This window comes from Megascapheus bottae, chromosome 10 (genome assembly GCF_031878675.1).
Source record: "Megascapheus bottae isolate mThoBot1 chromosome 10, mThoBot2.hap1, whole genome shotgun sequence".
Lineage (NCBI taxonomy): Eukaryota > Metazoa > Chordata > Mammalia > Rodentia > Geomyidae > Megascapheus > Megascapheus bottae.
Genome location: NC_143518.1, coordinates 37122505 through 37147449, shown reverse-complemented (window position 1 = coordinate 37147449; position 24945 = coordinate 37122505). Strand labels below are relative to the sequence as shown.

Genomic DNA, 24945 nt, shown 5'->3' with positions numbered 1-24945 from the left:
GAATAACTCTTCACAATGATGAATTATGCACCCCTGAATGCCAAAAGTGACACAAGGTGGAGAAGCTATGCTCTATTCCAGTCTATTATCTAAACAGAGTGCCATCTGGCTGCATGTTCTCTGGGCTGTGTTTTGAGTGCTTTGAGTATGCTGGGTTCACTTATCCTAAAGGGAAATCTCAGAATAGAGATATCACAGTGTGTGTGTGTGTGTGTGTGTGTGTGTGTGTGTGTGTGTGTGTGATAAACCTCTGAAGAGGATAAGGAAGGGTCAGGCTAAGGACATGAGGGTTCTCATTGTGGTATGGAGGCACTGCTGACAATGCTGCTGGCTCTCTGAACAAGTCCCAAGTCCATGCCAGCTCTGCCCACTTCCTGGTGCTGAAAAGACAATTCTTGTTCTCCCCAAACTGAACAGGATGATACAAACCCCCCTGGGACTGGGCCTGGGGCTCTGGGGACAAGTAGAGCGTAGTTTCCTCTGTGAGTTTGACCGGGAAAGAGAATCTGAGGTTTCTTCTGTGGATCTGAACTGAGGGAGGGAGAGTAAAGTGAACTCTTACAGTTCCTTTCTCCTGGCTTAGGTCCAGCTTCAAAATGGGAGGCTGGGTTCTTTACTCATCTTGACCTTTTGTGGGTAAGGGTCCACCCCACCCACTCTGAGTCTTTTCCCCATTGAATCAACTGGCAATGGATCTGCCACAAGGAGGGAGAAGAAACAGACAGCCGATGAGAAGGGATTGAAGGGGTAGGGACAAAGAATGATCAGAGGGACTCTCTGTGCCTCCCTAGTTCATGCTCCATTTCATACATAGGAGGAATGACAAGTACTAGCTGTGTAAGTGGTGGCCTAGAGACAAGAGAGCAATGTGGTTCAGTGGCCGTGGCTTGTGTAGCATTCTTCTCCATTGGTATGTCAGTGGTTGAATAAAAGACTCTCTTTTTCATGTTTCTCCCCATGCTTCTTCAAGTTTGCTTTGCTCGCTATGCTTGTGCTTGATGGGGAGAAGGGAGCAGAGGAAAAGGGACCCTGTTACAGCCTCTTTTTTCTTTCCAGTTCTTAGGATTCTCCAGAAGTCTTCCACAGAGATCTGAGGGTCATTCTCTAAAGACCATAGCTTTCCTATAACTCCTGGAAACTCCCTCCTCCCCTGCTTCCTTCCGAGATGACAGTGGGAGGAAGCACATTGGCTATCTCGCTTTCCAGTCCTACTTGGACCCCAGGTCCTCAGAAAGCCCTCTCTCCTCCTTCCTAGCCACACTCCCCAAAGGTGTTTAGCTCTGCAGGGGATCAAGATACCAGAGGAATGCAGAGGGTGGGAGAGAGAGTGGGGACAGGTTGAGGGAGGCTATCAACTAAGAGGCATTGCCAAGAGCATTTTATTATTGGTCAGCAGTGGAGTATTACAGAGATGTGGAAGCCAGCCCCTCTCCACCACCTGTCTGGGTCTTGGGTGAATGGAGACTGAAGGTAGTACCTTCCTGGGATGGGAGTTCCCCAAGGACTCAGTAATCCGGGATGGGAAAGGGACTGGAAACCTTAGCCTGGATGGGGAGAAAAGCCCAGAGAAGAAAGCAGTCACCCCTAGTTCCCCCCACCCCCAGCAGAGGCCTTTGACTTTTCCCTTTCTTGAAGGAAGTTAGGGGATGATTCAAATAATGATTCATTTCTGTTGAAAAAGGTTGAGGTCAGGTATATCTCTTAAATTTGATGGGATCTCTGGGAGACAGGATCCCCAACTGTGCTTCCCCACCCCCACATTCACACAGTCCTGCAAGGCTCCATCTGGGGTTCAATCCCAGCCCTGTGAATCCTTCTTCAAGTTCAAATAGTGTCCAGCCAGAAGAAGGCACAACACCACAAGGAAGGGAGGTAAGGAGAGAGGAGTTTGGGGACCACCCCCCTTCATATTTTTCTCTTCAATTAAGGAGGGTCCAAAGGCCACACCACTCTGAGGTTGTCCAGATTGGGGTTCTCAGGGCTTTCCTCCCCAGTTCTCTGTCCATGGGTCTCTGAGGAGAAGCCTTCCCTAGGATCCAGACTCTCTTTTGCCCCCACCATGAGGTCAGGCTTTACTTCTAACCCTTCAGGCCTGAATGACAGGAGCCTCTCACCTGCACCCTGACCCAGCCCAGCCAGCAAGGAGAGCCCTGGAAAATGACAAGACCCCGGGGGACAGCCTGCACCTGTGAGCAGGGTGCCTGGCTTAGAAGACCCTGGGAGCTGCTGCTCTGAGGTGATAGGAGGGAAGAAGGCCCCTGGGAGACGGTTCCAGTCAAGGGGGACATGAAGCGGCAGTGCCGGAGTGAGGGAAGCAAAACTAGGCAGCTCGCTTTGGAGGCTTCCAAAATGGCAGCCAGAGCCAAGCCAACACGATGCTGGGACAGAGCCAAATCCTAGAGAAGGCAAAAGAAACAAAGTCAGGAGGGTGCACCATCTCTTGGAGATACCCCTCAAACCTCCTATTTTCCATTTCTTTCGACTTCTTGCTTCAGAGTCTCCCTCTGTGCCTGCCCCCCCCCACCCCACCCTTGTCTTTCTTCAGCTTCACTGTAAATGTTGTGTCTTCGGGGATGTCACACAGAGAGGCTCCCTCCCCTGTATCACCTCCTGTCATCACTCTCTGTGCCTTTTCTTACGGCACTTTCTCAACTAGTCACTTGTATGTTCCTTTCTCTAACGTCTGTATCCATCTTGGTGGGCACAGAAACTGCATCTGTTTTATTTTGTCCCAGATAGATGAAGAGCTCAATGAAAACATGTCAAGAAATGACTGAAGGATATTTCTTTGATAAAACTCAATGAACCCATTCTTTACTCTTCTCACCCTTGCAGCCAAAGACTTGAATTTCTAGCTCGCTGTGGAGTCTTGGGTTTGTTACTTACATTTGTAAGTCTCAAGCTGGGTGTCCACAGTTTATGCCTACAATCCTAGCTACTCAAGAGGCTGAGATCTTAGGATCAGAGTTCAAAGTCAGCCTTGAGACTCTTATCTCCAATTAGCCACCAAAAATGCTGGAAGTGGAAATCTGGTTCAAGTGGGAAAGTGCTAGCCGTGAACAAAAGAAGCTCAGAAACAGAAGGGGTCTGCAGAGTTCAGTGCTATGAGGTTTAAGGCCACGGTGGGGGGGGGAGGGGAAGCCTCAGTCTCCCTCTTTTGCCAGGTTCTGGCCCATAGCTCTCTTCCTCCTCCACTTTCCTCCTCCCATTCTTTCTAAATCTGCCCTCTTCCCTCTCCTACTTTCCAGGTTCCTGGGTAGGGATGCCACCCCGGGGTGTCTGGAGACCACACAGAATGTCATTTCAACAAGAAAAACCGCCTGCTGCACGATTTAACTAAAAGCAAGAATCAATGCAATGTGGTCACTTGGGTGGAGCTATAGTGAATACAAACTGGGAACACATATTAATTATTATATAACACATCCAGTTTCTTTGATAGGAACAATGTTTCCTCAGTCTCTGAAGAGAGAAAAATAATCACACTGGTCATCCATAAGAAAACACAGAAACCCCTGTAAAAGTATACTCTCTCTGTGGGCCAGCATCCTTCTTAAAAGGTCAAGGAAGGTTGGGCCCTTGGGGGCTTCTGTGGGCCCACGCTCCCCTGCTTCGCAGCATCTTCCTCCCTGGGGACACATGCTTTATGGGAGATGGCAGTGCTCTAAAATCTCAATCCTAAAGCAGGACTTGTAGTGGCTATCAACTCTAGTGACTTAAACCTTCCGTGTTGTTCAGGAGAGTGACAGGTCCAAAGGAGACCCTCTAAGTTGGGACCTTTTTTTTTTTTTTTAATAGTCCTTGGGCTTGAACTCAGGGCCTGAGTACTGTCCTTGAGCTTTCACAAGGCTAGCGCTCTACTACTTGAGCCATAGTGCCCCTTCTGGATTTTTCTGTATATGTGGTACTGAAGAATTAAACCCAGGGCTTCATATATACTAGGCAAGCCCTCTACCACTAAGCCACACTCCCAGTCCAGTGAGGGCTCTTTTTTTTTTATCTCCCCTCCACAGTTTCCCAAAGTGGGGAGCTTCATGCCCATAGCCAAGAGTGTGAGTCGGATATAGCAACAGTGAGGTTGTTCAGGTGCTGTGTAGTTTCAGGTTGACAGACTGGAGGCCCTGGGAGGCCAGTCTGATCCTGGCTCCCTCACACCTGAGCCTCAGCAGTGCTTTGAGGGGGCATAGAGTTTGGGCCCCCAGCAGTATAGGGGGTGGAGTGAAGGCCCGGGGTCTTTGTTCCAAGGAATGTCAAGAGAGGAGGGATAGTTCTTGGGCCTCTATAGAAGAATCTTCATTGCCTATGTGTTTCTGACCTTTTCCATAGATCATCTGATTTTGTTGTTCCAAGAGCCAACTGGAGTCTCCATTTCCACCTTCTTTTCTTACTCCATGACCAGGTGTCACCTTGGTCCTCTCTCTCTCTCTCTCTCTCTCTCTCTCTCTCTCTCTCTCTCTCTCTCTCTCTCTGTGCCATGCTTTCTTGGCTCCCTCTGAGCTCAGCTGACATCTCTGTGCACTTTAGGTGTCAGCTTAAACCTCACTTTGACAAGGAAGTCTTCCTTGTTGCCCTTGGCACCCTCAGCTTCCCCTCTGTGCAGTAATGCAGTTAGAATTGCACATCTAATAGTAACTGTCCCCATTCTGGTCTACCAGCCTTGTAAAGGCAGCCTTGTTCGTATTGGGTGCCTCAGCCCTAGGACAGATTCCAGCACATTAACTAGAACAGCATTAAACAGGAAGAAAGAGAGGGCTTTGTCTCACTCATCTCTCTTCATATGAGCCTCCTTTATCTCATGCCCCATGGTCTGTGTCTTGCTTATGATTTCATGGTCGCTTACCCGTTTTTAGTTTTATTTTTGTGCCAGAGCTTTGGGTTCTCACTTGGCTTTTTTTGCTTAAAACTAGTACTCTAAGCTGGGTGCTGGTGGCTCACACCTGTAATCCTAGCTACTCAGGAGGCTGAGATCTAAGGATCAAGGTTCAAAGCCAGCCCAGGCATGAAAGTCCATAAGACTTTTGTTTGTTTGTTTATCTTGGGGCTTGGACTCTGGGCCTGGGCACTGGCTCTGAGCTATTCAGCTCAAGGCTACCACCCTATCCCCTGAACCACAGTGGCATTTCCGCTTTTCTAGAAGTTAATTGGAGATAAGAGTCACATAGACTTTAGTGCCCAGGCTGGCTTTGAACTGCTATCCTCAGATCCCAGCCTCCTGTGTAGCTAGGATTACAGACATGAGCCATTGTGCCGGTTTCCTTGAGACTCTTATCTCCAATTAGCCACCAAAAACTGGAAGTGATGCTGTGGCTCAAGTGGTAGATCTCTAGCATTGAGCTGAAGAGCTCAGGGATAGCACCCAGGCCCAGAGTTCAAGCCCCATGACCGAAAAAAAAAATTAGTACTTTATCACTTGAGCCACAGCTCCACTTCCTGCTTTTTAATGGTTAATTGGAGATCAGGGTCTCATAGGTTTTCCTGTCTAGGCTTTGAACCATGATCCTCAGATTTTAGCCTCCTGAATAGCTAGGATTAGAGGTGTGAGACACTAGAGCACAGCTCTTGTGCGTTCACACTTGTGTGCACACGCACACACACACACACACACACACACACACACACACACACACAGCTTTTTACTGCCAGCCTCCTGCCTGCAATTCCAACTCAGCACAACCATAGTGCTTGACTTATGATAGGGTTATATTTATTTATTTATCTACTTTTTTTTTTTTTTTTGCCATTCCTGGGGCAAGAATTCAGAACATGAGCACTATTCTTGTGTTTTCTCAAGGCTAGCCACAGCACCACTTCCGGCTTTTTCTGTGTATGTGGTACTGAGGAATTGAACTGAGGGCTTTGTGCATGCTAGGCAAGCCCTCTACCACTAGGTCACATTCCCAGCCATTATAAGTTAAGAATACTGTAAATAAACCCTGGGTTCAATTCCTCAGTACCATATCAAGTAAAGGAGCTGGAAGTGTGCTATGACTCAAGTGGTAGAGTGTAATCCTTGAGAAAAAGAAGCTGAGGGACAGTGCCCAGGCCCTGAGTTCAAGCTGCAGGACTGGGGGACAAAACACCATAAGCAAAAATGTATTAGTATTTAGTTTACAGACTATCACAATTTAGCAGCACAGTGCACTATAGATTATCAGTGTGTGTGTGTGCGTGTGTGTGTGTGTGTGTGTGTGTGTGTGTATTCTAATACTGGAAGTTGAACTCAGAGATTCTTGATCTCATTTACCTTTTTTTACTCAAGATTGACACTCTACCACTTAACTCACACCTTTACTTCTGGCCTTCTGCTGGTTAATTGGAAATAAGAGTATCACAGACTTTTCTGTCCAGTCTGGCTTCAAATCGTGATCCTCAGATCTCAGCCTCCTCTGTAGCTAGGATTACAGGTGTGAACCACCTGCCCCTGGCTAGCTACTAGTTGTTTACTCTCACGATCATATTCCTTTTATTACTGGCCCCAGGAAAGATAAAAATTCTGAATCCCTGGCTGGGAGTTTGGCCTAGAGGTAGAGTGCTTGCCTACCATGCACGAAGAACCGGGTTCAATTCCTCGGTACCACATACGTAGCAAAAAGCCGGAAGTGGTGCTGAGGCTCAAGTGGTAGAGTGCTAGCCTTGAGAAAGTCCAAGGACAGTGTTCATGCCCTGAGCCCAAGCCCAGGACTGACAAAAAAAAAAATTCCTAATCCCAAGTATGGTTTCTATGGAATATCTATGTTTTTGCACCATTGTAAAATTAAAAAGAAGTCCTAAATGAAAGCATTGTAAGCCAAAGACCTTCTGAAATGTGAATGACATGAAGATAGGAGCATGTATCTCTGTACTGGGTCCCCTCGTTTCTTAGGATGAAATCCAACCTCTTTAGATTGCTTTCTGAAGTCTTCTGGGACAGGACACCAGTTTGCCTTCCAATGCCATCTCTCACCCTTCCTGAACATATAATTCACTCTGACATAGCCAGCTGCTAGCTAGTCTTCCAGAATTATCCCCAGATTTGCTACAGTTTTTGTTGTTGTTTTGTTTTTATGACTGCTATTTCCCTCTGTCTTTCTTCACACTTCTCATCTCTTACAGAAATGGTCATTTCTCCACGGTTCCCTCCCATGACACGTGCTTACTTCATATCTACTCGGCATCAGTTCCTGGCGTTTCTCCCCTCTTTTTTGAGAAAGGGCCACCTTTCATCTCTTGGCCTCTGCCCTCACAGACTGAATGAAAATGAATGACCCACATATTAACATTTGTCTCATTTCTGTTTTTTCATGTGTTGGGCCAGGAAGGCCCCTCCTCTGGTTAGATTCCCTCTCCTCGCCACCCCCCATCCTCAACACTTACGATGGCTACTGATGCTGCTGCTCCCCTTCTTTTCCCTTAGGGCCTCAGATTGCTCCCCAGGAATCCGCTGTCCAGCCAGCTGCTCCACCATGGCCTGGTGGGTGAACAGCATGTTGTGCAGGAGCTGCGAAGGGAGGAGAAGGTGGACTGGATGGGTTTTCCTGTTGTTAAAATGACTAAATATTCTCATACCAGTTGCTAAATATCAGTGGTTGCTGCTGCATCCTAGATGCCATCTTGCATGCCCTAGACCCTCCCCGAGGGCTCCACTCCCTTCCTTTTGATTTAATCCTGGAAGATTATAACTAGAACAGAAGCCACTCACTCTTTCTTTCTTTCTTTTTTTTGTGGGTTGGGGGACTTGAACTCTGGGCCTGGGTGTTATCCCTGAATTCTTTAGCTCAAGGCTACTGCTCTACCCCTTGAACCACAGTGCCACTTTCTGGTGGTTAATTGGAGATAAGAGTCTCATGGACTTTGTGCCCGGGCTGGTTTTGAACCTGGATCCTCAGATCTCACTCTCTTGACTAGCTAGGATTACAGACATGAGCCACTACGCCTGGTTAGAAGTCACCCTTTCTTACAGGTGAATGCTGTATCCTCTGGACTATTAAATCCCTGGTTCTGGGACACTTAGGGCCTACGAAGCAGAATAATTGAGGCTAGTGGTACTCAAGGTGGAGAGCAGAGGGGCGGTTACTAGTAGTCCGGGATGACTTTCACACGTACCTCACAGTGCATGTGCATGGGCACCGGGGCTGGCCGACACATGGCAGGTGGCCCCAGCAGCAAGTGGGAGGAAGGGGGTCCCCGAAATTCCCACAAGGGATAGTTGACCACAATGAGCTTGCTAAAGTTGAACTTGTAGGTGAACCTTTTGCCTTTGGTCTTGTGCAGGATCCTCTTGTTGTAGTAATACCTGGAAATTTGAGGTTGAGAAAAGAGACTAAATGGAGAAGAAATTGGATCGAGAGCTCCCATCTCCTGGACAGCAAGGCTGGCCTGAGCTGATCCTGGAGGACATGAGGCATCCTCCCACACATGTGGACACTTCCCAAGCCTTGGAGAAGCGGGAATTAGACAGGAGTGCCAGAAACCACAGCCTCCTTTGCTTTTCTTTGAACTCTGCTTTCTCTGGCTTTGTTGGCTACACCTCTCACCTGAGGGCCCGGCTCAGCTTGTCATAGTTCATCTGTGGTTTGCATTTCCTGCGGCCCCAGAGGCGGGCCACCTCATCTGGATCCTTGATGACAAACTCCCCATACTCTCCCTGCTGCCAGGCAATGACATGGCGGAACTCTTCCTTCTGCAGCAGCTCCAGGATGAAGTGCCACAGCTGGATCTGCCGAGAGCCTGGGGATGACTCGGCTTTGTAGGCCCAGTCAGGGAAAGCCAGACCTGCGGTAGGGAGGGGAGTGTGAGGCCCCATCCAAGGTAGCTTCAAGAGCATGGGGGTGAGAGAACCTGGCAAGGAGGCTCACCTGAGATCCAGTAGTTGCCAGAGGTGGCTGGGATGCCCTCAGCCAAGCAGCCGCAGTGCATGCTGAAGCCAAGTGACGAGGACTAGCTGGAAATGGTGGAAATTTTTTCGGTGGAAATGGCCACCACTTGAGAGCAAGGGAAAGAAGGAATGGAGAAAGTCAGCAAGGAAAAAGACAATTGTTCAGGGAGAAAAAGGATGTTTGGGCAGGAAGTTTCCCTGTGCTCAGAGTAGGGCTTAGCCTCTTTGGAGACCTCTTTACTGCCATCTCAGTACTGGGACTTGGGTCTGAGCCACTTAATAAAGAGGGAGAGGATACAGAGTCCCCCATCCTGCGTTGTTGGGGGATTTAGGCAGAGGGTGCTATCTCTCCTTAGGGCTTAGTGGGGTTGGATGTTTCCACAGGAGGAGGGAGGAGAAAATGTAATGAATTTTTGGCTGTTTCTAGAACTTGGGTAAGGAAGAGTTGGCATATACACATACTCATACTTTAATAGTATTTAGAACAGTTTCACAGGTGAGAACAGCAGGGATTTCTCTGTGTTATTTCCACCATTGAGTCCCAAGAGCATGACACATAATAGTGAATGGATGAATGAGTGTGTGAATGCATGAATGGTGAGGAACTTGTCAGGGTGTCTTTGGCCTCTGTGCTTCTCCTCAGAATATCAGCTCCAGAAGGTCAGAATCCTGGCTGTCTTGCTAATTACCGTCATCTGGATCTCATCCCAGCACTAGGAATTATACTCACAGCTATTCTGTAAACACTTGTTGAATTAATGAATCATGCATAAGGAGGATCGTATTGGTTCTCAATTAGAGAAGCCAGGAAGGGACTTTTGGAATGAGATCCAGTTGAGACAGACTTGCCTAATGCAGGTGGAGGGAAGAAAAAGAGGGGAAAAAGCATTGAAACAAAGCATTCTGGGTGGAACAGAGGATAGTCATGCAAAAGGCTGGTTTCCACTGTCACCAATGGAACATGAAGCAAGGTAGAGGAGGACTAAGAGAAGATGGAAGAGACAACTATGGGAAGGCAGGGGCTTGCTCCTGAAGGTGGGCCAGGCCATGGATATTCCTGAGTGATAAGGACTGGAGGAAGGCTTCCATGCTTGGGGCTTTGGGATTCCTTTTCTGGTGAACCCAGAATGTATTAGGCTCTCAGAGCTGGAGGATATGTTGATCTGGAATAAACTCTTCCCATTCCAGAGGAGGCGATAACCAAGGTGACTTTACTACACTTCTAGAGCACTTGCTCATATACTGAGTTGCCTTCAAACTTAAAAAAAATTGCATTTGGGAGTTCAAGTCAACTTTAGTTGCATAAGAGTTCTTTGATGTTTCTTCAAAACCCAGATTCTCATAGACTTGGTGACCCTGAGATTCTGTGCGTCTATCAAGCTCCTCAGTGCTGTTGCTGCTGCTGCTGCTATGGCTCCATAGACCACACTTGGAGAAACAAGAATCCCTGCTAGGGGCCACGAGTTTGGCTTAGTGGTAAAGTGCTTGCCTAGCATGCACAAAGACCAGGGTTAGAGTCTTCGGTACCACATGCATAGAAAAATCAGGAAGTGGTGCTGTGGCTCAAGTGATAGAGCTCTAGCCTTGAGAAAACCCAAGGACAGTGCTCAGGCCCTGAGTTGAAGCCCCAGGACTGGCAAAAAGAAAAGAAAAGAAAAGAAAAGAAAGGAAGGAAGGAAGAAAGAAAGAAAGAAAGAAAGAAAGAAAGAAAGAAAGAAAGAAAGAAAGGCTCAGACCTGTAATCCCAGCTACTCAGGAGGCTGAGATCTGAGGATCCTGGTTCAAAGCCAGCCCGGGTACTTAAGTTGGTGAGATTCTTTTTTTTTTTTTTGGCCAGTTCTGGGGCTTGAACTCAGGGTCTGGGCACTTTTCTCAGACACTTTTTGTTTGAGGCTAACACTCTGCCACTTAAGCCACAGCGCCATTTGTGGCTTTTTCTGTGAATGTGGTTTCGGGGCTTTGTACATGCTAGACGAGCATGCTACTATTAGGTCATCCTCCCGGTCCAAGTTTGTGAGATTCTTATCTCCAGTTAATCACCAGAAAACTTGAAGTGACACTGTAGTTCAAGGGTAGCCTTGAGCTAAAGAGCTCAGGGATAGTGTCCAAGTCCCGAGTCTGAGCTCCACAACCAACAAAAGAGAGAGAGAGAGAGAGAGAGAGAGAGAGAGAGAGAGAGAGAGAGAGAGAGAGAGAGAGAGAGAGAGAGAGAGAGAGAGAGAGAGAGAGAAAGGAAAAAGAAAAGTCACTATTACCAGACATTGGCTGTGCCTTGTGTGACACTAAGAGATTAAAATTTACCTATGCTAAAACCTCACACCAGGTAGAGGCTCAGAGAGGTTGTGTAATTTCCCTAAGGTCATTCAGTTAAGTAAAAGTGCAGAAAGCAAGACCTTAGATCAAGGCTTCAAAGAGTCAGCTACCTAGGTGAGCTCTTAACACCAGCTACCTAAGAAAAACAAAGTAAAATGAGAACTCTAGTATAAAATCAAAATGGTAGCAGCAGGTAAGACCAACTCTTCCAGTTTCCTGATGCTGGCAGCTGCCTGCACAGCTTCTGTGTGTGAGAGTCTCTCATGGATCCTCAACCCTAGGGAAGCCTGCTACTTCTGGGCGTGGAAAGTCTTTCAGCTGGCAAGACCTGCCAGGGTCGCCTAGAAGCTTTTCTTTTCCTTACAGGAGCCTCTGAGTTGAATGTTGGGGTCTCCAGGGAAGAGCAGCAATTACTATCTCCATGTGTAAGATCTTGGCCTTGGCACTTACCCTTAATTCCTCCTGTATCCTTAAATCTATACTCTGGTGAGGGGATCCTACTTGGTCCCACTCTGTCCCTTTCTCCCTGTCCTCTCCCTGCCCAAGTTCCTGAGCTTCTTATCTCCAATTAACCACCAGAAAACCTGAAGTGGCACTGTGGCTCAAGAGTTCCCTCCCTTTTGTTCCAGAAGCTGAACACACAAAGTTTAGACTGCTGGCTGTGTGCAGCCCCTGTAGCCCCTGCGGCCCCCACTGAAGAATCAGCACAGAGGCCTCTGAAGGAGGAGAACTAAAAATCAAAAAGGATTAAAACCCAGTCTTGAATGATTGATGTAGTACTACATGTTTCTAAGGCACTATACGTTTCTGGACGGGTTCAAGAACAAGCAATTACTACTGTCATCATCATCATCATTCTGATTACTAATAATAAGGCTGATTCCCTTGGCCAATGTAAGTGTTCATTACAACACATGTAGGTTTTAGGTCATTATTTAAGAAAAGTAATGTAGACAACAGTGAAAACAACAGAGAGTAAGTCTTAAGCTAGGCTTGGAGCCAAAGCAAACAACTAAAGCAGACTTTACTTTTCCAAGATTTTAGTTAATATGAATTGGGCCTCTGTCATGCATCCAGCATTGGGTGATTTTAGTTTTATATATGTTATTTTATAATAACCTTTCAAGGTGGGTATTGGCTACATTTTGCAAGCCAAGGAAATTGAGGCTCAAAAAGATTAAGAAAGAGACTTGCATAAGATCTTAGCTAAGTGGTGGAGCCGGATGGAAACAGGTCTGTCAGACTCCAGGCTTTGAGCTGCAATCAGTCAATCAGGGCAGAAAAGTTGAGGATGAAACTTTCAGAGCAGAGAGGCGAGGCTGGCAGGCCCTGTGCCCCAAACAAGGAATTCTAGACTAAACTTAAGGTGTGGGCTCTTTGCCAGAAACAACTTCAGTAAAGCACCCAGCAAGCCAGAGGACAATCATGCAGATTAGGCAGAAAGCAATACCGAATACAGAGGAAACACACACACACACACACACACACACACACACACACACACACACACACACACACACACACAGTGATTAAACCCTGTGTTGTATGCAAATAGAAACTTGTATTGAAAGTCACTTTGTTGTTTGGAGTGTGTGTGTGGGGGTGCTTCTAAACAACCATAGTGGACAGTGTTATTTGACTGGACAAAAATCAAGTCTTGATTCAGAGGTAAATGGACTGTTTATAAACACAAAGATAGCCAGAGAAGGCAGAAGGCAGGCCAGGAGAGATTTGGAGAAGGAAAGTGAATCTGAAAGAGACAGAACTAGGGAGGGGGAAATCTGAATCTGGGTGTAGGTGTGGCCCAGAGTGCAACCAGGGGGCTGAGAGATCAAGTAGAGAAACTGACCTCCAGGGATCACAAGTGGGAAGGGAGACATCCCAGCTTAGATATAGTGATGGCAGTCTCCAGGGGATATTTTATGCTTGTTAGCTTTGGACAAACTGCACATCCCCCTCCCCTCCACCAAATCCCCAATCTGATTAGAAGCCTCTGGTCTTTCTCCTTGATCTCAGCCCCACGTGGAGAGTAGTTAGTCTCAAGACCTGCTTAATGCTATTAGCTAAAGCTGCTTAGGCAGGAGAGCAAGAGGAGCTGGGGACCTGGGAAGGGCAAAGCCCCTTTTTCCTTGGGCAGAGTGGGGAATGTCTGGGGTATATCCTTCCTTTGACTCCCCTCAGTCTTTTTTTGTTTGTTTGTTTGTTTTGCCAGTCCTGGGCTTGAGCTCAGGGCCTGAGCACTGTCCTTGGACTTTCTCAAGGTTAGAGCTCTACCACTTGAGCCTCAGCACCACTTCCAGCTTTTTTTCTATGTATGTGGTACTGAGGAATCGAACCCGGGTCTTTGTGCATGCTAGGCAAGCACTCCTCCCCTCAGTCTTCTTTCCCTACTTCTCCCCTGACTAAAGATCCTTTTTGGACCTTTTTGGACGTTGGGATGCTGGTGTGGGAATTAGCTTCCTCCTGCAGCCTCAGCTCTTCCAACAAGAGCAGTAGCAGAGAGAAGTTCCACCAGCAGCTCTGCTGCTCTCCTCTCCCTCCCTAGTCTTAGTCTTTCTCCTGGCTCCCTCTTTATCCCCTTCACTGGGTCTCAGATCACTGTCCAGCCCCTCCTACTGCCCCACCCCTTGACCCTGACTCTACAGTCTGCCATCCCTGGAGGCTCGTGGGATTGAAAAGGTTTAAATAACTCTGAGGGAGCAGAAATCCAAACCCAGACATCCCTGTACTCCACCTCCAGACTCATTGTTATGGGCAGCTCAAGGTCAGGGGCAAAAATAACACATCCTCTCAGGGGTTCAGGGGCTAGGGGGCAGGACTTGGGGTATCCTACACAGGTTTTGAGCTTGGGACTGGCCCCTTTGACTACTGAAAGTCTGTTTAACTCTGATCTTTTTTCAGTTCAGTTTCTCTTTTATTACCTCTCTTCTTCCATTCCACTTGAATCTCTCTTTCTTTCCTCTTCTTGCCCATCAGCTTTCTCTCAGTTTCCCATCCTTGTGTTCTCCCTCTGCCTCTCATTCTGTCTCTGCCCCCCCCCCACACACACACCAGCTCCCCTGGGATGCCTGTTTCTCTGTTTCTGAATGCGACCTCTGTCTCACTACTTCTCACCCAGCTGTTTTGCTCTCTCTGTCACTGTCTCTCAGGGTCACTTCTGGTTTTGTCTCTGTCTTTCCTCTCCAGCTTTGGTATAATGGCTTCTACAGTCTCACTTCCCCAATCCTTTCCTTCTCCCAAAGTCCCAACAGCACCCCTTCCTTTCCCTAGGTGATGGTGACCTCAGCACTGATTCCTTTCAAGGCATTCCCATCAGCTGTGCTCTGGAGAACCCCCTGGACACTCCCTCCCCTTCCTTAGTCTCTACTCAGGGGCAAGAAATCCCCTCCAGCAGGCACTGGGGTGACAGAGTCCAGGTGGAGAGGAAGTGAAAGTTCCTAGCAAACAGCTGAGCTGGGTGAGTTGGCCTTAAGTCTGGGTCTGAGTAATAGGTGCCAGGAAATCAGAGGGCAGCAGCCTCCATAGCTGGCATCCAAAGTGGTACTCACTGACTGGGGTTCTGTGACACTGTTTGGCTCAATCCTCAATCTTCAATCTCCAGCCCACTTCTAGCCTCAATTCCACACACTTGACATGAACCTTTAAATGCCAGCAAGCCCCATGCCCAACCGTCGGCTTTATCCATCTACCTTGGTGCCTCTGCCCATGGGACCCCCTGGCCCTTGAGGGGCAGAAAGGAGCTTGCAGATGGAATGGCGGCGGCTTCCACGCTCTTCCCAGCCCTGCTCCACTGGTTTCCACTGTGAAGGGGTTGAAGAGGGGTAGAGCTTCCCTCTGTCATCTCCTGATGCCTCTTCAGCTCCTATCAGTGCTCAGTGCCCCCAGTGCTCTCATGCCGTAGGTCAAGGTGGGACCCAAGCTCTCACACTTCAGCCTTCCTGGCCCTAGCTCTTTGGGAAGGATCTGCTTAGTTTGAGGAAAGGAGGGAGGCAGGTGGGCTGAACAGAATCCCTTCACCTCAGGTTTCCATTTAATTCACCCCATCCTGGTGCCCTTCTGCCCACCAGCTCCTTCCTGTCTTCAGGCTGCGATACCTGCAGCTGCACCTGCTTCAGTGGCCTGGCTCTGCCTCTGCCTCCACAGCCACCAGCTGGCCACTGAGCCACAGCTCTTCATCCCCTGCTCCTCAATAGCAGCAGACTGCGCTGAGAAGCAGAACCCCTGTGTACAGTCACCCCACAGGGCAGGAAGATGGCTGAGCCCATCCTTCCTTCCACCCCCAGAATTCAACTTCACTAATTCACCCCAAGATTTCTGCCCCAGAAAGCCAACACCTGACCCTAGCCGGGCTCCACTGGGGCAGAATTGTTTGCCATCAGGAATCTGCTGGCTTAGGATGCACTCCTGCAGGTGCCAAGCTTGCTCTCTGCCCTGAATGCCCAACACCTGGCTCTCTGGCTGGCTGTCCCACCTTTTCTGGATACCAAAGCCCTGGCACTTCCCAGGTGGCTTCAGTGTATCCCCAGCTACTCTTCTCACTCCTCCTGTTCCCAATTGTCCCCATCGCTGGCTCCACAGTTGTGCTGGGGGGGTAGGGGCAGAGAAGGGCCACCCCCTCTGTGCCATCCCCTGCCTCTTACCGGAGCTGTGCTGTAGACAAGTCCCGCGCGCTCAGTCCGGATCCTTCTGGCTCTCTCCTTGCCCAGCCACCCTTACTTAGCTCATCACAGACGTTAGGGTTACTTAAAATGAGAGCGGGATCTCCAAGCTCCCTAGGGAGCCGATGTGGTTTTCAGACAATAGCATTAACCCTTCAGGGACCAGCGCCAGGTCTCGCATCCTCCCCCCCCCACCTCGTTTGCTCCCCCACCCTGTGGGGGTGGGCGGGAGGAGCGTTTTGCTCTAGGTCCTTTGCATCCAGAGCCTGTTTCTGGGGCCTCCTGGCTCCTAAAACATCTGACCAACAAGGAGATTGGCATGAGGGCTACCTCTGCAACTCTTTCAAAGGATGCTAGTCTATTTGAAAGTCCTTGCAGCTGTCTAGCCTTCCTACTCTAACAGCAGTTCTCTTGTGGAACTTTTTGTAGGCAGAAGAATACAGACCCAGAAAAAAACCTCACCTTCACAACCTGTGACATAACACCTACCACACTCCTACCTTCCCCACCTGAGCCCCTGCCCCACCCCCATTGTACTCAGAGACTGCTGCTGGATCTTCGCAATTTATAACTTTTTTTCATAGTCTGTGATAAAATGTTATAGGTTTACTCTCTCTCCCCCTCCTTTTTTTTTTTTTTTTTAAACCAGTCCTGAGGCTTGAACTGAGGGCCTGAACACTGTCCTTGGGCTTTTTCCAAGGCTTGCACTTTGCCACTTGAGCCACAGCACCACTTCTGGCTTTTCTATGTATCTATTATAGAGGAATTGAACCCAGGTCCTCCTGCGTGCTAGGCAAGCACTCTATCACGAGGCCAAACTCCTGGCACATTGTTTCCCTTTTTTTTTTTTTTTTGCCAGTTCTGGGGACTGAACTCAGGGCCTGAGCACTGTCCTTGGGCTTTCCTCAAGGTTAGTGTTCTACCACTTGAGCCACAGAACCAGTTCTGGTCTTTTCTATGTATGTGGTACCGAGGAATCGAACCCGGGTCTTCGTGCATGCTAGGCAAGCACTCTACCGCTAGGCCAAACTCCCGACCCTGGTTCTCTTTTTCTAAGGCGTTTCTAAGCAGTTATATCTCTAGTCATTTAGAGCTCTAGAAAATGAATCCTGTAGTCATAACTTGACATGGAATTGCAACCTCTTAGTACAACTAGATGATGATGACGACGACGAAAATGAATCCAGTGCCAGTGTCTTGTGCTTGTAATCCTAGCTAGTCTGGAGGCTGAGATCTGTGGATTATAATTGGAAGCCAGCCCAGGCAGAAAAGTCCCCATAAGACTATTATCTCCAATTAACCACTCAAAAACTGGAAGTGGAGCTATCGCTCAAAGTGGTAGAGTGCTAGCTAGCCTTGAGCAAAAGAGCTCAAGGACAGAACCCTGACTCTGACTTCAAGTTCCATGACAGACAAAATAAAAGAAAGAAAGTTCTTTTTTTATTATTATTAATTTGACTTCACACTAGACAGCAGGAAGAACTTCCAGCTAAGGATTAAGATAGCCAAGAGAAAGTGACCATAGGGCCATCAGATAGCTAGCCCAAGAACAAGATAAGTGGTCTGATTCCAGGATATCCTGCGGAGGGAATGGATAACTTAGATAACTGAATTGCCTAAGAGACAGGATTTTCATGAGAAACTGGAGAAGGGTAGAGTAGAGACCAAAGATAGAGCCTCTGTTTTTAAAGTCTGGGGGACCAAGCCACCCAGGAGCCTGTCAGGCCTGTGTCCAATCTCCCAACTCCTATCAGAGAGAAGATTGATGGATATCATTGGGGGGGGGGGAGGAGAGAAATCAATATGAATTTCTTTTTTTTCCCTGGCCCTGAGAAACCAAGTTTCCCCCCTCCCCCCCTCATTACACAGCCCCTCCCAACCCTGAGCTGATGGAGATGGGAACGGAGGGCCATGGAATTAAATTCTGGGGGTTGTTTTCTGGTTAAATCAACCGAAGCTAACATGATGGAAAGGTGAGAGAGAGGCTGATTGATGGAAGAGACAGGACTGGGGGCCGTGAATGCAGGAGGCAGGGAGGCCAGGGCTCTGTGGGCCCACACAGGGAAAAGAGGAAGGGACTGCAAAGGGAGGGATATATGGTGCCAGGACAATGGATAGAGGGAAGTTGGAAGATACTAGCAAGAACTAGGCAAACCTCCGTGGGCAGTGAGGTGAGATATGAATCCTGAATCTTGGTCAACCTCTCTCTCCTTTCTCTCCTTCTCTCCCCTGCCACCCCCCTCTTTCTAGCTCTCTCTTTCCCCTTTCATTTTTTTTTTTTTGTGTGCCAGTCCTGGGCTTGAGCTCAGGGCCTGAGCACTGTCCTTGGACTTTCTCAAGGCTAGAGCTCTACCACTTGAGCCTCAGCACCACTTACGGCTTTTTTCTATGTATGTGGTACGGAGGAATTGAACCCGGGTCTTCATGCATGCTAGGCAAGCACTCTACCACTAGGCTAAACTCCCGGCCCCCCGCCCTTTCACTTTTTCAGGTGCAGGGCTTTGAACTTGCTAAGCAAGTGCTCTGGCCCTTGTGCCTTATCCCCAGTCTGTTTGTGTTCAGTTTGTTTATTCAGATACTGTCTGAGTTAAACAACCCATACACATTCCTCACCCCACCACTAAGTTTAGGACTTTGATCCTCTTACTCTGCCTCCAAAGTAGCTAGGATTATAAGTGAGAACACCACACACCACACCCAGCCCTGGTATTAGGTATCTTGGGTATTTCCTCATTTTCCTCATTTTGGAGCTTTCCTTGCCTCTTGTTCACCTTCAATTCGTGTTTTCCCCTTTTCTTTTCTCTTTCTTTCTTTCTTTTTTTTTTTTTTGCCAGTCCTGGGCTTGGGCTCAGGGCCTGAGCACTGTCCTTGGACTTTCTCAAGGCTAGAGCTCTACCACTTGAGCCTCAGCACCACTTCTGGCTTTTTCTAAGTATGTGGTACCAAGGAATTAAACCGGGTCTTAGTGTATGCTAAGCAAGTACTCTACCACTAGGCCAAACCTCAGCCCCTCTCCCTTTTCTTTAGGTGCCTGAACACAACCTGGGTGCTAGCTTTTCTTTAGCGCTTTCTCTCTCTCTCTTTCTCTCTCTCTTTCTCTCTCTCTCTCTCAGTTGGCACTCTACCAGTTGAGCCACAGCTCTACTTTCAGCTTTTCTTTTGGTGCTTGAACTCAACCTGGGTGCTTTTCTTTAGTGCTCATGAAGGCCCATTAACCTACAGAATCTACAGTCTACAGTGGTCTGCGACTCCCTGGGGTTCTCCAGAGCCATTCCTGCCCACAAGTTGTCCCAGGAAGTCACCTGTAAAAGACTTCCAGACAGCTTGGCATTGGTGGCTCATGCCTGTAATCTTAGCTACTCGGGAGTCTGAGATGTGAGGCTTGTGATTCAAAGCCAGCCTGGGTAGAAAAGGCCATGAGACTTTCATCTCCAATCAACTACCCAGAAAAAGATGAAAGGAGTGCTGTGGCACCCAGGTCCTGAGTTTAAACTCTAGGACTGGCACAAATAAAGAAATAAAACAGCAACAACAAAACAAATCCCCCAGAGAAAGAAGCTAAGGCTCTTCCTGTGGTCTCACCTGCCACCATTCTCCACAGACTCCTGTGGAGTCTTACGTGGCTGACTCAAAGGTCACGTGAGAGCAAGGGGAGCTGCTGCTGGGGAGGGTTTTCATCTCTTGTCTTAACTGCTCACTTCCTCTCATCTTGCAGGAAACTTGATAAAAGCGGCTCTCCTCACCTCTCGCACTTTTGGTCCAGTTCACATTCACTAGCCTGGCTTAGACATGGACTTCAGCTGGTATGGCCAGCTGGGCCTTCTCAGTTTTTTCCATGAGATATCGAAAAAAACTATTTGGGGTAGTGTGTGTGTGTGTGTGTGTGTGTGTGTGTGTGTGTGTGTGTGTGTGCATGTGTATGCTCATGTGTACACCCATGTGTGACAGGGATCCCAGAGCTAACTCCAGCCCTTGAAGACGATGGGTTGGTTCTGGGCTCTGTTTCCATCCCAGTGGCCAGCATGCTGATTCACACAGCCAATCCAAAGCCCAATCGACCAGATACACCACAGGCAGCCTCAACACCTTTGTCTTTTTTGTTGGCTTGAACTCGGGGCCTGGGCACTGTCCCTGAGCTCTTTCGATCAAAGCTACCTCTCTACCACTTGGAGTCATAGCTCCACTTCTGGTTTCCTGGTGATTAATTGGAGATAAGAGTCTTTTGGACTTTTCCTACCTGGGCTGGCTTTGAGTTGTGATCCTCAGATCTCAGCCTCCTGAGTGCTAGGATTATAGGCATGAGCCTGGCTTTCCACGAATTTTAGATTATCTACTTTTATTTATTTATGTTTTGCAGCTCTGGGTATTACACCCAATTCTACTATTGACGTACACCCTTGGCTCCTAACTTCCAACAACTCTCCCTGGCCTGATGTGTCCTCCAACTTCTCCGTCACAGTGGAGTAACAGAGTTTGAGTCAGTCAGGAAGGATGAGGGTAGAGGCCCCACCTTGGGGCAGGAGTGAGCTTTTCTGGCTTTGGGGCTTAGAGCAAGGTGTTTCCTGGTACTCTTTTGGGTGGGGGAAGGGACAGGAAGGGGTTGTGGAGGAGACAGCAGAGGGATCAAGGCACAGACTCAGGCAAGTAGACACCTCAGGACTCAACCAAAGATCACTTATTTCAGTCTCACGTAGAACTTTTCCTGCTCTAGTGAGTGATTTTTTTTTCCCACATGTGGTTAAATTGTGCAAGAGGCTGGAAGTCTATTGGCTGTATATTAAGACCTCACAAGCTGAATATGCCCTTGGGGGCCTTCACTCAGTGTCTCTGCAGTGACTGGACTTAAAACGAGCAGGCTTTGAATTCTAGCTCTTCAGAAGGTTGAGATTTGAGGATCGAGGTTCAAAGGCAGCCCAGGCAAGAAAGTCCAAAAAATTCTTAGCTCCAGAAGTAGAACTGGGGCTCAAGAGGTAGAGCACTAGCTGTGAGCAAAAAAAAGCTTAGGGACAGTGCTCAGACCCTGAGTTCAAGCCCAAGGACCAACAGACACAGACGCACACACAGTGTAGATGCAGACACATATGCACACCCCATAGACTCAGAGTGGCTCCATTCCTTGAGGAAAGCTTCTCTAGGGTCTGCTCAGGGATGAAGATTTCCAGGCAGGGCAGCCCATCCTCTTCCTTTAGGAATAGAAGGGATTCAAGGAAACTAGACTCTTTCCTTGTCCTTCACTGTTCCCGTGCTCTTCTGTCAGGGACCTGCTGAGGTCATGGCAGTCAGGGCAATGGAGGTTTGGGAACCTGGCTGGTTCCAGGAGAGCCTGGCTGACCAGTCTAATTGTGACAGGGACCCATTTATAAGCACTGTTAACCAAATTTGGGAGAAAGAGGGGGCAGTTCTCAGTGCTCCTATCCTGTGTCCAATACAGGATGGACCTCAGTGCCTTCCATCAGAAAGGGGTGGAAACATATATGGTATTCTACTGGATCCCTCTGCAAAAGAAGGGAGAAAGCCCCCTCCACCCTCACCCTGCCAATGGAGATATAAGATCCTCAGGTCCTAGAAAGGGGAAAAAGAAAGGAGGTGTGGCTGGGTACCAGTGGCTCATGCCTAAAATCCTAGCAAATCAAAAGGCTGAGATCTGAAGATCACAGTTCAAAGCCAGCTAGGGCAGAAAAGTCTGTGAGACTCTTATTTTTCAATTTGCCACCAAAAAGCCAGAAGTGTATCTGGGGCTAAAGTGATAGAATACTAGCCCTGTATAAACAGGCTCAGGGATAGTGCCCAGGCCCTGAGATCAAGCTCTAGGACAAGTGCCAAATTTTAAACAAAAGAAAACAAGAAAGAAAGAAGGAAGGAAGGAAGGAAGGGAGGGAGGAAGGAAGGAAAGAAGGAAAGAAAGAAAGAAAGAAAGAAAGAAAGAAAGAAAGAAAGAAAGAAAGAAAGAAAGAGTTAGGATAAGCCAGGAGTGTAGCCTAGTGGTAGAGTGCTCATGTAGCATCCACAAAGCCCTGCATTTGATATCTCGGTGCCACATACTCAGTGGCTCAAGTGGCAGAGCACTAGCCTTGAACAAAAAGTGTCCAAGGACAGTGCCCGGGCCCTGAGTTCAAGCCCCAGGACTGAAAAAAAAAAGTGTTAGGAAAATGGAGGAGAACAGAAAAGGAATAGGCCAGTCTCCATTGTTAACAGGCAACAGGTGAAGACTGGGCACAGCCCTTCTCATGAGACTGGAGGGTGTGCGTCTGAGCTGGGACAGGAGCTGGGGTTTTATGGGGTGTAAGCATGGGGCAGAAGTTAATGCGAAAGCCTGGGTCAGGGGAGGTGGGGACTTCCAGGTTGGGCCCACAATGGGATGTTTACAGCTAGGGTTAGGTATTACCCTGCTGGAGTCTGGCAGTTCTGTGACTTGCCTGGTATCTGCATGCACCTGGGAAAACAGGATGGGAGTCAGGCCTTCAGAAAGGAAGGCAGGAAGACAGGCAAGAAGGAAGGAAGGCAGGCAGGAAGGAAGAAGGTGCCAGGCGAACCTTGGGAGAAGGAAGAAATCTGGCTTAAGGAGACCAAGAAGAAAGGAGAAGGAATTGAGGACTGAGAAGGCCAGGGGTAGAGAAGAAACCTGCAACCAGGGTGGGCACATGGCTGGGGTAGCTCTGGAATGCAGTGTTGGGAGGAAGAAGGGAATGGGGCCTGAGGGCTGCAGGGGGGAGGGAAGGCTGGGTGTGTGGAGTGGGGTGGCTGGGTGTCGGTAGAGACTCTTCATGTCCCATTAGCAGCAATGGAAGGTGACATGCGGGATCGATACCAATCGAGGCAACAGACTCCCAGTAATAAACCCATTTCACTCACACTTCTCCACCCCCACTGCCCGACCCACAGCAGGGGTCTGGCGAGGGCTTCCCACCCCATCCCAGCTCTCTGGAACAGTGGCTCTCAGGAACAGGCCTGGGACAGGGGTGGGGGCTGTGCTGGCAGAGAAGCCTGGTTGGGGTGGAGGTCTGCAGTGTGGAAAGCTTTGAAGCTCAGCTCTTTCCTAGGCACAGGTGAGGGCCTCTTTGTACTTCTGGGTATCTAGAAAGACACCCGTGCTTTTATGGTTGGGCGTGTGTGTGTGTGTGTGTGTGTGTGTGTGTGTGTGTGTGTGTGTGTAGGGGGGGTATCTGAATGTGATTGTTTTTGTTAGTAGGTATGTGCCTGTGTGTCTCAGAGCAGTTGTGAAATGACTGTATAGTTCTCTGTGGATGTCTGTCTCTTCCACTGTGTGTTTTTCTGCGTAGGTGTTGCTGTCAGGCTTTGTGTTTCTACTGTGTGCTGTTAGTGAAGCATGTGTCCTCGCATACATAGCTCGTGTGGAAATGGAAGAAAGACTGCTATGTTTCTGTAGGTGTCTCTTCTGGGTGTGAGGGTTGAGCTTTGTTTTGGAGATTCTGTGTGTGTGTGTGTGTGTGTGTGTGTGTGTGTGTGTGTGTGTGTATCTTTGTCTCCTTGGACCCCTGGGGAAGTGCCGCAGGTCTCTTCTTACACCAAACTCCTGCTTCAATCTGGCCCCTCAGGCAGTATCCACCTTCCTTTCCAGGTAGGATGCTCACCTGTTCAGAGTTGCCTGAGCCTGAGAGGGTGCCCAGAGGCAGAACTTTCAGTGCTAACACTGGAACAGCCCCAGAAATAAGTGCCATTTGGTCAGGGTGCTTGGAGGCCTGCTCATAAGGAAGCTAAGTAAATGGCCTCGCTGATGTCCGAGGGGCTAGGATGGAAGAAAGGTGGGGAGGGGAGAGCTGAAGAATTTGGGAAGACAAGGAATCTGAATGGAGGAGGAACTAAAAAGAAAAGGATAGGAGCAGGAGAGAAGCTAAGATTAAAAGAGGAACTTCCCTGGGATAAAGAAGGAGGGTTCTGGAAGTTAAGAAGTGGGGAAAAGGGACCCCTTGCTCTGGAAAAGCTCTAGTGGAGGGTTGGGCACCTTGCGGGAGAGTATGGTGATACTTGCATGCTCTTGGCTGGTGGGGTGTCTCCAAATGTAGAGTTTGCAAGGGGGCTCCCCCTCCTCTGGGTCCCCCACGCTGTGCTCTGTCTCCTCACTGTAGTACAGAACACATGATGCCTTGATTTGAGTCCTCTTCCACTACGTGCTGGGTGGGCTCCCTTCCTCAGAGTGGACAGGGCCTGGAGGGGGAGGGGTGATAAGCACAGTGGGCAAGGTCAGGAGACTCTGGAGAGGGAGCTGGTTTCCAATCTCTTTGCATGTCTGAACTCCATTAGGAGGATCTGGGGTTTGCCCCTGTACTCATCACAGCGTTCCGGACCCTACCCTAGGGCCTGGCAGCCATCCTGCAGGCCCCCATAGACAACTTTACTTCCTGCTCCTCTCACTTAGGATGGGGGAGAGGGGTGAAAAAAAAAGGGCCCCTCTAATTTTCAGGCTCATCCTCTACTCCTCACCCTGGTCCGCACTGGACCCAATCACAGAAGACATGACCTAGCTTCTGCCGTTCCTTACTGATTTGCCTCCATGTAGTGTTCTTCAAGTTGCTCCTTTGGAATTTCCAGAAGTTGAAGGGGCTGACAGAACCATCAAGATTTAAACGTACCTCTGGAGATCACATAAAGCTTTCATTTGGTTTATAAACTGAGCTCTTAGGAGAAGTTCCCAGCAAATAAAAGAACTCTTTGTCCTGTGGCCTACTCCTCATGCATATAGATATCCATCCACACAAGAGAATAAACAGACAATGGCTCCGCTGACCCTGCTCTGGAGGGTGTGATGCCTAGAGAGACAAGGTTCTTGGCCCCACAGAGCACTCACTGGGTCTGAACCCTAGGTCTCTGAGAATGACCCTTTTAGGACCTGCTTTCTGTCCATGAGATCTGCTGGCCTTTGAGCTGTGCAGTGCTGAGTTCTGAATTATGAAAAGAGAACTGAGTATTGTTCAGGATCCCATACTACTGGCTCTCCTTTGTGTTGGGTTCTGGTATAGATCTCAGATTGCAAGCTTCAGGTAGCTGCAGCTATTGCTTATGAGAGTAGGGGCTTCCATTGGAGCTGTACCTCTTCCTTCAGACTGGGGGTTCTGTTTAGGGTCTGAGTCTTCTTCTTTCCCTCCTTTTTGGGGCTCCTGT

General features: G+C 48.6%; 1 protein-coding gene across 1 annotated transcript; it reads right to left on the bottom strand.

Annotated features, from left to right (window-relative positions):
• Nucleotides 1–1923: 1923 nt before the first annotated feature.
• Nucleotides 1924–8895, bottom strand: Etv3l (ETS variant transcription factor 3 like). Its single transcript, XM_090339845.1, has 5 exons — nt 8835–8895; nt 8514–8751; nt 8083–8272; nt 7354–7477; nt 1924–2396 (listed from the first exon to the last, which is right to left on the bottom strand). Exons 1-5 carry the CDS (start codon nt 8893–8895, stop codon nt 1924–1926), a joined length of 1086 nt encoding a protein of 361 aa, XP_090195971.1.
• Nucleotides 8896–24945: the final 16050 nt, after the last annotated feature.

Bases quoted from the DNA above. Each gene is read 5' to 3' on its own strand.
- Etv3l (XM_090339845.1), bottom strand. From the start codon at position 8,895: ATGCACTGCGGCTGCTTGGCTGAGGGCATCCCAGCCACCTCTGGCAAC. The intron at 8,273-8,513 runs GTGAGAGGTGTA...TCAAATTTCCAG, and splicing joins AAGCTGAGCCGGGCCCTCAG to GTATTACTACAACAAGAGGA. The intron at 7,478-8,082 runs GTACGTGTGAAA...CTCCCTTCGCAG, and splicing joins CCATGCACATGCACTGTGAG to CTCCTGCACAACATGCTGTT.